The sequence below is a fragment of the Echeneis naucrates genome, chromosome 13, assembly GCF_900963305.1.
Source record: "Echeneis naucrates chromosome 13, fEcheNa1.1, whole genome shotgun sequence".
Lineage (NCBI taxonomy): Eukaryota > Metazoa > Chordata > Actinopteri > Carangiformes > Echeneidae > Echeneis > Echeneis naucrates.
The window spans coordinates 1785981-1801200 of NC_042523.1; the positions used below are offsets into that span (position 1 = coordinate 1785981).

Consider the following 15220-nt stretch of genomic DNA (forward strand, 5'->3'; position numbering starts at 1 on the left):
GTGTGTTCTCCAGTCTTGTCCACATACAGACCAACTCCCGAAGGTTCTCTGTCAGCTGACGTCCACACTGCAGTTGGAGGTGAACTGTTCCAGATCAGCACAAGCTGGCAGTGTTGTTTACAAAGTCCCCCTGATACAATACATCAAAACTAATGTCAACACAACGTTACTCCTGCTCAGTCCCCAATGGAAACAAGTAGAACAAAGTGACACTTGAAGCATGCTACCGGTCACCGTTACATAGTGTGAGTGCCACTTAAGTTCTTCATCCTTCCAACACTGGAGTATTGCTCCATCATGACTGATGTCTAGGCTCCAGTACTCTAGAATTTTACACTCCAGCAGGAGGCAGAGAGAGGACGGACATGAACAAGAACGTAAACATGGCACCACCAAGTGTTTAAAGGGTGTCCAGACTGTGGTTAGACCTAAAGGTGACCTCTGTTAGCTTTACACTACAAATGGCAGCAAAACAAGAGTGGCAGCAAAGACTCTTGCTGCCTTTATCTATCGTTGAGTTTGGGCGAGTCCACAGGGTCTTCATCATCATCCTTGTCATCTTTGGCCCCAATCAGTCGCTGGCGGGCAAAGTCTTCGAAAATGATGTCATCGTCGCTAATGGAGGAAGAGAGGGAGGTGGTTATGGAAACTGATCAATAACAACTTTTACGTAAAACTGTTAATGTCATTGTGTTTGTGAACTGAGAGCAAGTTTACAGAGACAAGTACCAACAGTTTCTGGTCTTTTGGGGATTCACACCAGTGAAATGCAAAAATGATCAGACTGTTGCATTTAATTGTATGTATGTATAGATGAGACTGGGACAGTTGAAAAACCAAACAACTGTTTACATTTGAAACTTATCTGTCTGTCACCCATAACATTCAAAGATAATTTGATTAAAAAAAATATATAAAAAAATTACCATATTTATTTGAGTGGAAAAAAAAAATGCATTTCTCATTGATTTACATTAAGTCTCACAATTATTTATCAAATAATAGTGGCTGAGTTTTGTAGAACATAGAAGCTACACTGAGTCAGAATAGGCACAATTTATCTGTTTTATTGCTTATAGTAAACAGAGCAGGTTAAAAGACGATAAGAAAGAGGCTAACAAAAATAATTCACAAAACAACTAATAACTAATCCGTTCTTCTCTCTTGCATCTATTTCACTGTGGGACAGAAACACACTGTTGTGTGCCCGCTTAGCTGTGGCGCAGTTACAATAACTTGTCCAAACCCTGAGCACCATGTCGGAAGGTCATGGCTGACACACTGACATCGGGAATGACAACCACGCCATCTGGAAGTGAACAATGACTGAAAAAGTCTGGATTCATTTGACAAAAATACAGTTTCTTATTGGAGAATTAAGACACGTTGAAACCATCATTTTAATGTAACTAGTTCCAGTCACACACATACTTTCTCTTCCCTTTTCAATCATTGGGCCAGAAGAAAAAACTATTAGTTGTTCTGTGGTTGCATGAGACTGAAATAATATTCTGCAAACTGCAGTGTTGTTTGTCAGGAGCCATTTTCCAGGCTCTTCTGACAGAATTATGACTTTCCCTTTTGTTGCCCATTTCCTGCAGCTCGCAAAGCAGCAGGCATTAAGACACATTAAGGCCAAGACTCAGGAGACGAGTGCATCTCAGTTAATGCGCCAGCAGGCGAAGAGGAAACCCTCTCTGCTGCCAGGGTTATTGATGAGGTCGGAAATCAGAGAAGAGCCAATCAGATCACAGGGGAGAGGCAGTGTTTGGATGAGCTGATGAGGACGGAGAGAGGGAAAGAGAAACAGGAGAGATGGCTGCTTACTTTGTGTCAAACTCGATTAGGTTAGTGTCGATTGGAGCTTCATCTGGGGCTGAAAGACAGAGAGAGGATGGTCAGACACCTGAAACTTCACCAACAGGAATCTGTGGATGTTGATAGACAGATATATTTTTACACATTTTCATCATCAGCAGAGGACAGGATGTCAGTGTGAACATCCAGCCGTCTAGCCAGCTAATATATCAATGCCACTTATCTGTGCAGGGCCACAGGGAGCCAAAGCCAATCCCAGACGATCAACCATCACATTTCCCTAATTAACCCGAATCTGTAAATGTTTGGACTGTGAGAGGAAGCTGGAGAACCTGGAGGGAACTCACACAGGAACTGAGAACATGCAAACTCTGCACAGAAAATGTATTCACATTTTCTATCCAGTGTTATTGTTCTGCAATGGTTTAAACTACAGACTGAGTGCCCCCTGGACTGGACAATCGGCTCTGTTTAGTCATCACAAGCATTTGTCCCTTTCTTCAGATTGATTCAGATTTTAATCAGTCTGAGCCTTCAACTGAAGCAGTTATGCTTTACTTCAGTACATTTATCCATCAATTCTCATATAGCCAGAGTAAATGGGATCAAACCTGTAATTTCCTATCTCAGAGAGAGGGGAAGAATAAGAGGGCGGTAAAAGTTATCAGATAGACACTTCAAGTTATTCTAGAACAACCAAACATTAACTCTTTCATCATCTACCTGCACATCTTTGGACAGTGGGAGGAACCCAGACCACCCATGCAGGCATGAGGAGAACATGCAAACTCCACACAGAAAGGCCCCAGGCCTGGGAATCGAACCCACAAACCTCTTGCTGTGAGGCAGCAGTGCTAACCACTATTCTCAAATGTGTGTGCAACATAAAACAATGACAGCACAAAACAAAGAGTTAAAAAGTTAGGGGAGTTCTGTACACTGATGTAACAAATATGATGAAAGATTTTTTTTAACATCAAAACTGATTAAATTAAATTGTGTGGCACCTTTTCTTAATATGAGTTTAATATGTGGATATTTGTTCTCAGTCTGCCCAGACACACACACCCATCAGCAATGGACAATTGCATGCTCTCTGAAAGTGTCGAAGTGTGGTTACAGATTACAGAATACAAATTAACACACTGATTATTGGATCTGTTTGCACAAATCATATCACGCAGATTAATGTGAACTCTGTCATCAACAGACAGCAGAACTGAGTCTGCAGAATATGCATATGAACATGACTTACCGTCTCTGTGGAGAGATTCTTCTAATGGCTTCGGGTGCATTAATGTGAAGGGTAGTTCAACTGAGACGTCACTGAAAACAAAAAAAGAAAAGACGACATTACATGTATCACGTCATTAAACCATCAGTAACACACTGCAGGTTTATTAAAGTTTTTATTTTTTGAGTGGATGCATGTAATAGTTTGTTCATCGAGATTTAAAGCTCAGTGTGATTTGCATCAGTGTGTTACAGTAACTGATTATCTCAGTGACAAGACAAAACATGGAAGGTTACCTTGCTGCCAAGTCTCCCAGGAGCCTGAAATCAATAAACATTTAATACCTTCAGCTTCACAGCATCAGTAGTAGTAGTAGTGTTTCTGTACACTCGTGTTACATCACAGTGAGTACAAAGAGTACACTGAAGTCAGAGTACATTACACTTTGCCATTATATATTTGAGTATCCAAGTGTAAAGAAATTGAAGTTGAATTTCAGTTAGAGTAAAAGTTGATCTATACTGACCCGCCTCTCGACACGACCAGTTTCACTTTGACTTTGTATGATACAATGATACCAAGGATCTCTTTATTGTCTCCTTCTCGTAACCTGTCCAGAACAAAAAAAAAAAATATGTGATTTGGTTGGTTGACTTCTGAATTTTCCTCTCTCCTACTTTAGTGGTCATTATACTCACAGCGTGCTAGAGGCGAGGTTGGTGTCCTCGTGCTTCAGCTTTCCATCCAGAGCGAGGCCTCGCTTCTCTCGGTTGTTTGCCAGAAAAGGAGTAAGTGTAAAGACTTTGCAGAAAGTCGAACTGGGAGCTACAACATCACTGAAGACAGGGGGAAAAAAAAAAAAAAAGTTTTAATGGTGACTCAACTGAATATGACCTGGACATCAACTTCAGGCTAAGGTAACCAGGTCTCATTTTCAGAAAAAGGATTTGTTTTTGCATATTTTCTTTGTGTGCAGGTTCTCTTATCTTATTTGTACTCTTTTTCATTTTAATTGGATATAAAAACACTCAAAAAATGTCAAATTGTTTCTTATTATTCTTTACCAGTTTCTATTTTAGATTTTGACTTTGATTTGACTGAAATGCAAAGTGATACTGTTTTGTTTTTTGTTGAAGTCTTTAAAAATGGAAATTTGACGTTACCAGAGTCATCACAACTGATTTTTTTCAATACTCACTCTGATTCCTCAGTGGCCACTGGACATTTGTACTGAGCTGTGTTGAACAGGCAGATGTCTGCACACTGTCGCACTACAGAGACATGTCAGCATTTAATGAGACAATAGAGCTACAACACAGCCACATACACAGGTAGAAAAGAACATACCTGAAATCTTCATTTTCTTCACAGTCTTGTTGGTGTTGTTGGTGACGTGAACATTGACGCTAATGGGCTCTCCATGGTAGTAGATCTGAGTGAGAGGGGGGCACACTGTGCAATACTGTAGGTCCCCTGAGGGGCAATGGCTGCTGATAACTACTATCCGGACATACGGTCTTGTGATAACACCCAATCAAATCCGTAAGTGGATAATCACACCTAAATATGTAATTTTCTCAGAATAATGAGCATCTGTCTTTCCTATTCTGGTCAAGTGTTGGTCATTATCAGTGTTTGATTCACAACTGACTCAAATGGGTCATGCACTTTTCTGAGGTCATCCCATCCAAGGGAAACAATGAATAATTATTCAAACAATCATCAAAACTGTTGCCAGCTAGTTTCCTGCTGTTTTTCTGACTGCCAAATATACTCAGACCCTCAAGGATTCCTGGGAGGTAAACCAACCAAGAATGTGCAAGTAAAAAAATATGTATTACCTCTTTATCCAGCGAGGCCTCCAGGTGCAGAGGTTTGTCTGACATCAGGAACTGTCTGGTGGTTTCTGCAGTCGGCTGAGGACCAGGTTTCTCTGGAGCATACTGAACCTTCCTGATCACCAGACGTACCGAGTTCCTACAACATGACAACACATCACAATGACACTGATGATAACTAAAGCTTCATCTCACCAAATGAGAATGCTGTGGAAAACGTCGTTATTTTTAATTTTTAATCTGAGAAGTATTTTCTACATACAAATATTCTAGGCTTTTTTATTTTCATTTGGGTGATACAACTGAAGGAAATCAGAAATCCAGGACCTCAATATAAAATCTCTATATTTCTGTTAATCACAACTCATCACTAAGTTCTGGTTGAAGCTCCTTCAGCAAGAGTGAGGAGCCTTCCTTTATGACAAAGCCTACAGTTAAATTTGTAAAGTTTAATTACTCTTTTTTGTTGTGCTGCCATAGGCCTAGACTGTTGGGGGTTACACTGAGCAAATCTCTCCAGCTGTCTCACTCACTCCCCCCCTTGCATGTATATTATAACATTACCTATATCTAACTTTGTTTCTTCCCATAGAATGTGTTTTGTCCCTCCTGTCCTCTTTCTTCCTGTCCCCTGAATCATCTCTTCTCTATGTTCCCACTCAGTACCTGCTGCTGCAGTTACAATCACTTCCATTTGTAACCTCTTCTTCTCCCCTACTGCTAATATTTACGAGTGCTCATTTAGAACTACCAGGCTGCAATCACTGTATGTTCTGTTTGTATTTTCCAGGGCAGCTTCTCTTCTCTGGTTCTTGTTCTCTCGCCATCCCTCAGCTGAGTCCCCCCTCCTCTCCTTCACGCTCGCTTCCACTGCATCTCCCTCACTGCTTCTCTCTCTCTCAACCTAACCAGTCAAGGCAGATGGCTGCCCTCCCTGAGCCTGGTTCTGCCTCTTAAGAAAGTCTTTCCTTGCCACTGTTTTTGCTCTTGGGGAGATATGTTGGGTCTCTTTAAATCATTTTATAAAAAGTTCGGCCTAGATCTTCTGTGTAAATTGCTTTGATGTAACTTTGTTACAATTTGGTGCTGTTTAAATAAATTTGATACAATTTGATGTCATCAGTATGTGGTGGTGTGACCAGTTAGCTGGACAATCAGGACCAGTAACATGGTCAGACCCTTTCATTTTCTCTGGTCCAGGAGTGTCTTGGTGCGAAGACTAGCACATCCGATGTCTTCCATTTCTTGAAGACCTCTTGCCCTGATGGTTCCTGATGGTCTGATCCAGCTTCAGCTTTGTTTGATAATTGTCCCTGCTGCTTCTACCTTCTAGCAACTTTCCATGAATATCTTTTTAGAGCTGCCAACAGCCAGAACTTTTAACTATGACCTCCTGTAGCTAATATTCCTTCTGGAAGGTATCCATGATCAGTCTTGTTTTCAAGGCGACTGTCATGCCAGCTCTCTTCCCCATGATTAGTGTTGTTGAACTGGAAATGCGTAGCATTTATGCTGTATGAATGATCATTTTACCAATTTAGAATATTTTCAGATATTGGATTTCTTATTTTCACTAGCTGCAATCATCTTAATTAGAAGAAAAAATATTGCTAATTTAATTTGGTGAGATGCACTCATGTGTGTGATCACTTGGATCAATCTGGTTTATTTCTGATCATCCGCCAACCAGTAGTCACCTCCCTCTCTCTGTGCAGGAAGTTGCTAATGCACCACTGATTTCACTTCCATTCATAATTTATTTTTTTATATTCTCTGGGGTCAGACTACAGCTGACACACCTTTACCTTTTGTGGATCTTTTCTTCAACATTTTCTGCACAGAAAGCTTTCACCTCAAAGTCGACTCCGCAGGCCTATGGACACAAAGCAGGAAGAAAAATCACTTTCATTGGCTGATATGTTCATTTATTTAAATATGTTTTCAGAGAAGAGGTTTTATAATTATTTCTACTGAAACATTTGGGAACAGGCATTTAACCCTAAAGAAGCATCACAGCTGAACAAAAGAATGAAGCACAAAAGATCTCAGTAGGAAAATGCATCATCTTTACCTTCCCAGTGTCCTCTGGCCCAGGCTGAAGTGTGACTGAGCATGGCAGGTTCAAAGGAATCTGCAGGTTCACAAATGGAAAATCTTATTTTTGATGCTTTTGAAAATGCTAAGAGAGCTTTCAGTTTGGCTTGTGTAGCAATTGTGTCTATTTTGTCAGATGAATGTAGAAGCTGTGAAGACACACAGATAGACCAATTATCTACCAGATAGATAGATAGTCTGGCTTGAGACCTGATCATGTTTGATACAAGAAATATATTTAAAAAAAAAGGAACCAATCAACAAATCCATTAACTTCATTAACCTTCAACTAATGTGGCTTCAGACATCACAACAGACTAAAACCAGCTGAAAGATGTGATATATTTTGCAGCACCTTAAAACTTCATGTGGTGGAAGAGAGAACAAAATTGCTCTTTACATAGTAAAGGTTGAAGACACCTGTACTGAAATCACCTGACACTGGACTGAAATTGTTTGAGACTAGACTGAAACCAGCTGATAGTAGACCAGGACAAGCTGAGACTATATGACATAAGCAGGTGATGGATGGCTGACAGAAGGATCTGGAAGAAGCGCTCCAGACTGGTACCTCGAAGATGAACGGGTAGGCATGTTCCCCCAGCTTTTTAATGAGACGTTCCTGAAGACGAGTCAGACTGTTCTTCTCTTCAGGCAATGGTGGAAATGCCTGGACATTAGCCACAAACAGGTCCTTTCGAAATGTTAACCCGAGGACATCCAAATCCTCACGGCCATAACGGAAGGCACACGTCAGAGTCACAAACACTAGTGAAGAAAAGACACAAAATCAGGGCTAACAGTGTCTGACTTCTTCTAGTCTTTGTGCCAACCTTTTCTCAACATGACCTGGATTTACTGAATTATAAAATGGTCCAAATTTTTTAGACCACTTCCAGTTCCAGACCATGTTTTAATTTTTAGATACAATACACACACCGATCTTTCTTCATCTCCCACTGTTTAATCGCCCGCCACATGAAAGCACCACTTCCACCTGCAGTAGCGGGTGTGCAATTATGTTTTACTTCAGTGCAAAAATTAACTGGGAGGTCATGTTTTTGGATTATATTGACAAACAGAGACACGTGAAAAGGTATTCAACGTGAAGAACCTGGAAGTTCAGGAAGGCCAAGGATAAAATAGTCATCTACCAACCAGGACATTGAGGTCATTTATTAATGTATGAATGCTTGAATTAATCCATAACATAACTGTGTTATATGCTGTATTTTCATCTAAAAGTCAAAGTAAAGATTCAGTACTTTGGAAACAAAGACTGCAGATGTGGCTTTTCTAACAGTGCTGATTCAAACCAAAAACAGGAAGTGTACTGCACTTATGCTGTACCTTTTCTCTCCTTCAGGTACTCTGGGTCTATCAGTACGACGCCATCTGCAAGGGAAAAAAAAAGTCAGATCATTAAATTACCTCACTTTGCTTTGATGTGTAATCAGCTGCCATCACTGTTGTCTCACCAACAGGCTCCACTAGATCCACATGGTCCACAAAGTCTCTCTTCCCCAGATAGACAGTGAGCTGAGTGAGGAACACAAGTGTCAGTGTACCATACAGCCGTCACAATAAGCTGTTTGACCGACATAAAACAGGACTCACCTTTCCATTTGGACTGGCTTTCTTAAACACTCTGAAAGGAAATATAAAATATTCCAAATTATTTTCATCTAACAGACTTGAATTTCCCTTCAATTTTCCAAAGAAATTCATTTTCCCTGAACATCCTTCCTTCAAAATGAGCACCGACACCAGGGTAAAATTTTCTGTGAGGGAAGTCCGGCTGCCAATTGTTGCCATCATCATTATGATTGTGGTCTTCATCACTATCTTTGTAATCAGCAGCAGTTTCCACTCTCTCTCAGTCTAATGCTACTTGACATAATGAGTTAATATTGTCATAAATTAGCTGCTGTGGCTCCATTAGCTTTCAGCTTCCTCCTGAATGGACTGTCATCATCAATCAGCAGCTACAGGAAGCTCTTTTATCGGAAACAGCTGAGACTCCTGGGAGCTCACTCAGCAAGTGATCACCTGCTCGCCCTCATCTCTGCAATTAGTCCAATTAGAGTTTAACACAGAGCAGCTCTGAAGCCTCAGGTCACCAATCACAAACAAATATCAGCTATACTGAGGCAACAAAGCAGAGTCTGTTGACTTCAAGACATTTAAGTCAGCTTCTCTGACACGTTATAAAATAAACAGCAGCTACTCAGTAAATAAATTCTGTTACACCCTAAGAAAAAAAAAAAGGTAGATTAATTATCATTTATTTTTTTTATATATGTAAAGCTATTAAAAATAACTTGTAATATGTTTTGGACTTTTCTGATACTCTCAGAGCATTGACCAGGTTTTTCTAATGTTCTCCAAAGGACCAGATCCACTGAGACCAGAAAAGAACTGTGAAAACCACCAGCAGCAGCACATGAACATAAAAATCAACTAACCTCATGTCAGCTGGATCTGAAACATCACAAGTGTTCAGACACTTAACCATCATTCAGGTTCCATCTTGTTGCATCATCTCTTATATGTTTCTGCATGTGGCCCAGTTATTTCACAGTTGTTTTCATTTAGATTTTATCATAAAACTGCAACATAACAAGCCTCAGTCTCCTTGTCTCCATAAGCCTCCCTGGATGTAGTGAGGGCTATAGTGACAAGTTAACTCTCACCTGTCAGACATAGTTGGACCCACAGCAAACATCAAACCTAATCTTGTTTGTTTGGACTGTTTATTCTGAATATGCTAATTGTACAAATAATACAAGGCCTCTTGATTGTTAGTCAAAAAATTCTTTACACCACAGTATAGAAATGAAAATTGAGAAAGCAAAATAATAAGAAACCAGAAAAACAAAAAATAAATGACATTCATTCAGCTCTCACCCCTTTGTCTAAATTTTAAAATAATTATACATGTACACATACATACACACACATATATACATACATACATACATATACACACAGGCTTCTCTGCTTCTCATCACCATACCATATCAATTAATTAATGAATAAATCCGTTGTACCTTCTATACAACATCATTTTCTTCAACTGGTTGATATTTGGACTTTGCTTAAGTTCTTCATTTAGATTGTTCCATAGCATGACACCGGTAATGGATATGCAGAAACTTTTCAAGGTTGCTCATATGTTTAAGATTTAGAAGTTATGTATAACTGATAACCTTCTTCCCATTTTCCCCAAATCTCAGCACAGTAATGTAAGTATGGCAAGACCAGTGAACAGTAAAGTGTGCAAAGTGAATTGTGATCCAGTAGTTGTTTTGCTTTGTAAATGACTGCAATACTTTTGCCTGTACGTTTGATGTGCGGTTTCCAACTCAGCCTAGCCATCTAACATCTACCCCAAGAAAATGGTGGCAATATTCAACCTGGTTGTAGTCAGGAGCAATCCCTTTTGACTGCAAAAATGCAGCCACCTCTGCTTGGAGGAGCTTGCATCCAGCTCACAGCATAGGGCCATGGTTTAACTGGTAGCCCAGTGATGACAATATAATTTATTGCGGTGTATTGCTCGAGGTCTGCCACCCGACTTTCAAGGTAGGCAAGCCGCTTGTCCTTCTCTGCATTTTGTACACGGAGCACCTTCACCTCATCAACCAGCACCAAGATGTTTTTTCTGCTGCATCCTGTGAACTTTTTCTGAGAGGAAGTCAAGTGACTTTTTTATGTCATCAACCTCATCCGTGGACAGGGTCAGAATGTTTTTTGGCTCCATTTTGCTGTTTTAGTAAGTTTGACAAAAGTTAAAGTAATGTAAGCCTGTTAGCTCTATTCTTTCGTTTGCCCTCAATTCACAAAGATGCTTAAGCTTTCCATAGCGTTTCTTTCTGAGGATGTGTCTAAACTCCGGTGAACACAGGGCTCTGCAGGTGCTGCAGTAAGTCTGTTCCACAGCAATCTTCTCCTGGAATTAATAGGATATTCTAACTCATGTATGAAAACAGATTTGTAAAGACCTTATCTCTGTTGGCCAGGGTCCCTAGTGAATGTGGTTGATGATGGATGTCGCCCCGATAGATGTTGCCTCTGATTGGTGTGTCCCCTGGACTGGAGCACATCTGCTATTTTCCTTCAGCTGAGACATCTGATGCCGTTTGACAGAAAATTTCATCATATGTGTCATTTCCATATCATATTTTAATATTGTTTTTCTTTATTTGATGATTGCATGTTTTGAAGGCAGCAGGCAGCATAGTGGTTAGCGCTGTTGCCCCGCAATTAAAAAGGTTGTGGGTTCAGTTCCCAGCCTGGGGCCTTTCTGCATGGAGTTTACATGTTCTCCCCCTACCTGTGTGGGTTTCTGTCCACCATCCAAAGACATCATGTTTGGGTTAACTGGTGACTTAACTGTCTCTGTCAGAGTTTTGTAAATTGGGAAGTGAAAACAATTGCATCTGAGCAGGTTCTTGAAGGGTAGGACTTGATACACCTCACCTCGTTACAAGTCCATGGTAGAAAATTTACCATGTGAGCCTCAGAGGTGCCCTGGTTTCCACTCCAGAAGCAGAGGAGCGTTTCACATCTCCATTACTCTGCATAAGCTACTTTCATGCCATGTATCATGTTAGCTTCATGCTAAAGACGAAGTTGTAGTCACTGAAAATTAAACGGTTGTGGTAGCACCAATGCACTTGCTTGACAAAGGTTTTAGTCCAGTCTGAAGCCCTTTTTAATTGTATAAACATGGATGTTGCCACTGTGGTTGTAAAGTCAAGCCAATGCTGAAGAACCTTTAACACAACATTGTTTTTAAATAGAAAAACAGATTATATTGAAGCCCATAAGAAAATGTCCCTACTTTCCCCTTGACATATTACCTCAATATATGTTTTCCTAATGAGTTTGTGGTTTCAGTCTGCATAATACATCCTGGTGCCATGTCTGATCCATCAGAGTAGATCACCTTTCTCCAGTGCTGTCTGGTCAACTTCTGATGCTCATGTGTCCATCGTTAGAAGTTTCTGGTGACAGACAGGAGTCAGCATGGACACCCTGACTGGTCTGCAGCGCCAAAGCAAACTGTGACCTCCGTGTGTTCTATCAGAACTAGCATGAACATCTTCAGCAGTTTGAGCTAAGGCAGCTCCTTTGTTGGATCAGACCACATGACTATCAATGAGCATTAACCCCTGACCCTCTGGTGCTTTGGTTTTCATTCCTCAGTCCCCTTCTGATAGGTCCTGCCCCCTACAGACCAGGAACATCCCAAAGAGCTGCAGTATTGGAGATGTTCTGACTCACTTGTCTACACATCACAATTTGGTACTGGTCAGTCACTCTCAAACTCACACTGAATAATTTTTCAGATTCAACATATGTTGTCTGATAGACCCCACCCATTGACTGGAATCCATGTTAACCCGATGTGTGTCCTGCCAGCAGTCATGTTATATGTTATATGTTATAGCTGAGCAGTTTGGAAACTCTCCTTTTTAAAGAATTTGTTCATGCAGGTGAGGAGCTCTTCCTCATTAGATCAGCCCGCAATGTTTGAGAAAACATTGCATGACAGATCAGTATCAGATTGTTGTCCCATTGGGATGGCTGAAGACTCCCCTGATACTGAGAGTCAGAAAGTGGCTCAGAGAGCACAGAGGCTCACACTGACCTCTGAACACTGATAAGGGAGCACTCCCCCCCCCCCCCCCATAGCGGCTTCCCTACATTTTCCCCAAAGTAAAAGCTGTAAAATGTTATATATTCCAGGACTGCTGGTAGACACACTTGTCACTCATCACAGGATGGCAGTAATTGTTTCTGCGTTAAATTGGGAGTTGGTGGTTTCCTGTCTGGCTCCTAGTCCTCCACCCTCCGTCCCTGGACCTTTATCCAGATGAAGAAAAACCTCGTCAACAGACGACCAGAGGAACATGAAACCATGTTTTCTCATGTTTTTTTTTTTTTTTTAATTCAGCTATTTTAAATGTGACTGCTTTACTTCTAAAGGATATGTGCTGCTCTGATACAAACCCTAAAACACAGGAAATCAGTGAAATGACAAAGGGATGCTCAGAAACTCTGAGCCTGAGCTGCAGAAATAAGCAACTCTGAAATGTTAAAGTGGCTGGCGGCTTAAAATAAGGATGTTGTCATGTCTGCACCTCCTCCTCACTTATTATAGCTGGACAGATGACGGTTTAAATGAATGACCTGCCAATTATTTGTGATTGGGTAAATCGTCCTCACTGAGACTCTCCATAAGCAGCAAGGTTGAGTCTGAGCTGCTCTGTATGTCCGACTGATCACACTGAACTCGTTAATATTCTTCTGACACAACACACTGAGATCATTCAGCCTGCAAACTCGGAAAAACACTCAGTACTCAGATACAACAATGCCAGTCAAATGCAGGTTCTATGGTGTGAAAAGGGTTCTATGTTGAAACAGCAACATAATGAAGATCTGCAGAGCCATTTTATCTGTGTCAGCATTGAAGGCTCGTTCTGTCAGACTGATAACGGTCTTATACAGGTTGACTCTGTTCTAATAGTTCATACGAAAATCTAAATAAGCACAGGAATACCAAACAATCTGGGGACATTAGCAAACCTGCAGCTACGAGGCATCACCGGTTGGTAGCAAAGAGCCTTGTCAACATCTTTCACTGGAGTTTCCAGGAATCCAGCGAGTTTTCTGGTTTGTGTTCTGATTTCTGACAATTGCATTAAAGATCAGCTGATTATCATGTTAATGGTGACACTTACAGGAACTTTAAACCCTTGAGCAACTGAGCTTCAGTTCTGAGTCAAAACCATCACTGTCTTATTGGTTGGATTCTATGTCTATTCTGATTGGGTAACTGTACTGTGGTTATTGTGTAAATTTATTCTGATTAGCTGGTTTTTTGATGTATTCTGATTGGTTATTATGCAGATTTTTGATGATTAGTTGGATTGTAAATATATTCTGACTGGTTGCTTTGTGGACACATTCTGACTGGACTGTATATGTATTCCAGTTGGTTGAGCTGTAAAATTGGAATTGTGATTGCCTAGTAATTTATTACATCTTTTCCACCACCTTACACTTTCCCTCTTAGCCATTCTCCATATTTCAAGCTTGTTTCAAGGCAAAAATAATAAAATCATGTTAAAGAAACCATCACAGCCCTGATCAATGACGTGACTCTGCTTAAGGTTCTGACAGCATGTTATGTAATGCTACAAAACACATGCACACAGCTCCTACATATCTGTGCTGAAGGTTCTTAGAGGAACCAGCGATAGAATGATGTGATAGAGTGGTAAAACCCAGACAACAGTGTCTGCACTAAAATGCATACACATTTGTCAGGGTGTGTTACTGAAACAGACACATACTAAATCTTACCTGGTTCCTTTATCTCCCATCCTGTCGACACCAACGAACCGACAGCAACCGGACAGAGACGATGGAGGAGGATGGTGGGATGCCGTCACCGTGGAAACTGAAGGCAGGGTGTCTCTCTCTCCCCCTCTCTCTCTTTCTCTCAAGAAAGCGTCATCATGCCATAAGATTCTCTTCAGAGCATGGAAAAACCTCCATCTGAGCTCCCATCAACTGAATGACTGAATCCACCACTCTACTCTTCCCCCTCTTTAAGCCGCCTTCTTCCCTCCCTCCCTCCCTCCCTCCCTCCCTCACTGCCTGCCTCCATTTCTCTTTCTCCCTCTCAGGCTCATTAGCAAGCAAACGTGTTAAAGCATGAAACACCCCGAGGACAGATTTTATTTCGGTCTGTGACCATCAATGACAGCTGGACTCTGACCTCCACGATCCATCCATCAATCTGTCCATCACCAAATAAACAAAATATATCATATGCTATACTGTATAGCATGGTATAGTGTTATTTATACTTTCATTTTAACAAACAAATTTTCTGGACATCAAACCAAGCAAACAGTTTCACAGAGCAGAAAACAACCTGTTCTGAAGGTGCAGGGCTGAACATTTTTAAAGTAGCAAAGCTTGGACACATCAATTCAGAATACAAGATTCATTCATTCACCTACCACTGCTTTCAGGTCATGGGGGTTCTGGAGCCAATCCCAGCTCACATTGGGTGAGGGCGGGGGTCACCCTGAACCGGTCTCAAGTTCATCACAGAGACAAACAACCACTCACACTCGCACTCACACTCAGACCTACGGACAATTTAGTCACCAGTTAACCAAAATATAATGTCTTTGGATGACGTACCTGCAGC

The 15220-nt window shown here is 40.9% G+C and overlaps 1 protein-coding gene across 7 annotated transcripts; it reads right to left on the bottom strand.

Annotated features, from left to right (window-relative positions):
• Positions 1 to 237: 237 nt before the first annotated feature.
• Positions 238 to 14381, bottom strand: arrb1 (arrestin, beta 1). Of its 7 annotated transcripts, none has more exons than XM_029517911.1 (16): positions 14362 to 14381; positions 8602 to 8632; positions 8463 to 8523; positions 8335 to 8379; positions 7556 to 7752; positions 6962 to 7021; positions 6696 to 6763; positions 4894 to 5029; positions 4400 to 4484; positions 4251 to 4323; positions 3751 to 3888; positions 3579 to 3662; positions 3349 to 3372; positions 3074 to 3144; positions 1828 to 1876; positions 238 to 615 (listed from the first exon to the last, which is right to left on the bottom strand). In XM_029517911.1, the coding sequence occupies exons 1-16, from the start codon at positions 14379 to 14381 to the stop codon at positions 504 to 506; spliced, it is 1254 nt and encodes a 417-aa protein (XP_029373771.1). In that variant the 3' UTR covers positions 238 to 503. The 7 variants fall into 7 exon arrangements, with proteins under 7 accessions (XP_029373771.1, XP_029373774.1, XP_029373773.1 ...); XM_029517914.1 differs by having other exon boundaries at positions 1828 to 1870; positions 3065 to 3144; XM_029517913.1 differs by having other exon boundaries at positions 3065 to 3144.
• Between the last annotated feature and the right edge of the window lie 839 nt (positions 14382 to 15220).

What these genes read in the sequence shown, in the direction of transcription:
- arrb1 (XM_029517915.1), bottom strand. Translation starts at nt 14,381, where the DNA reads ATGGGAGATAAAGGAACCAG. An exon ending in AGGCCTCGCTGGATAAAGAG is followed by an intron (nt 4,485 to 4,893) that starts GTAATACATATT and finishes CCTCTCACTCAG; the next exon opens with ATCTACTACCATGGAGAGCC. An exon ending in CCACAGAGACGGTAAGTCAT is followed by an intron (nt 1,877 to 3,064) that starts GTTCATATGCAT and finishes TCTGTCTTTCAG; the next exon opens with CCCCAGATGAAGCTCCAATC.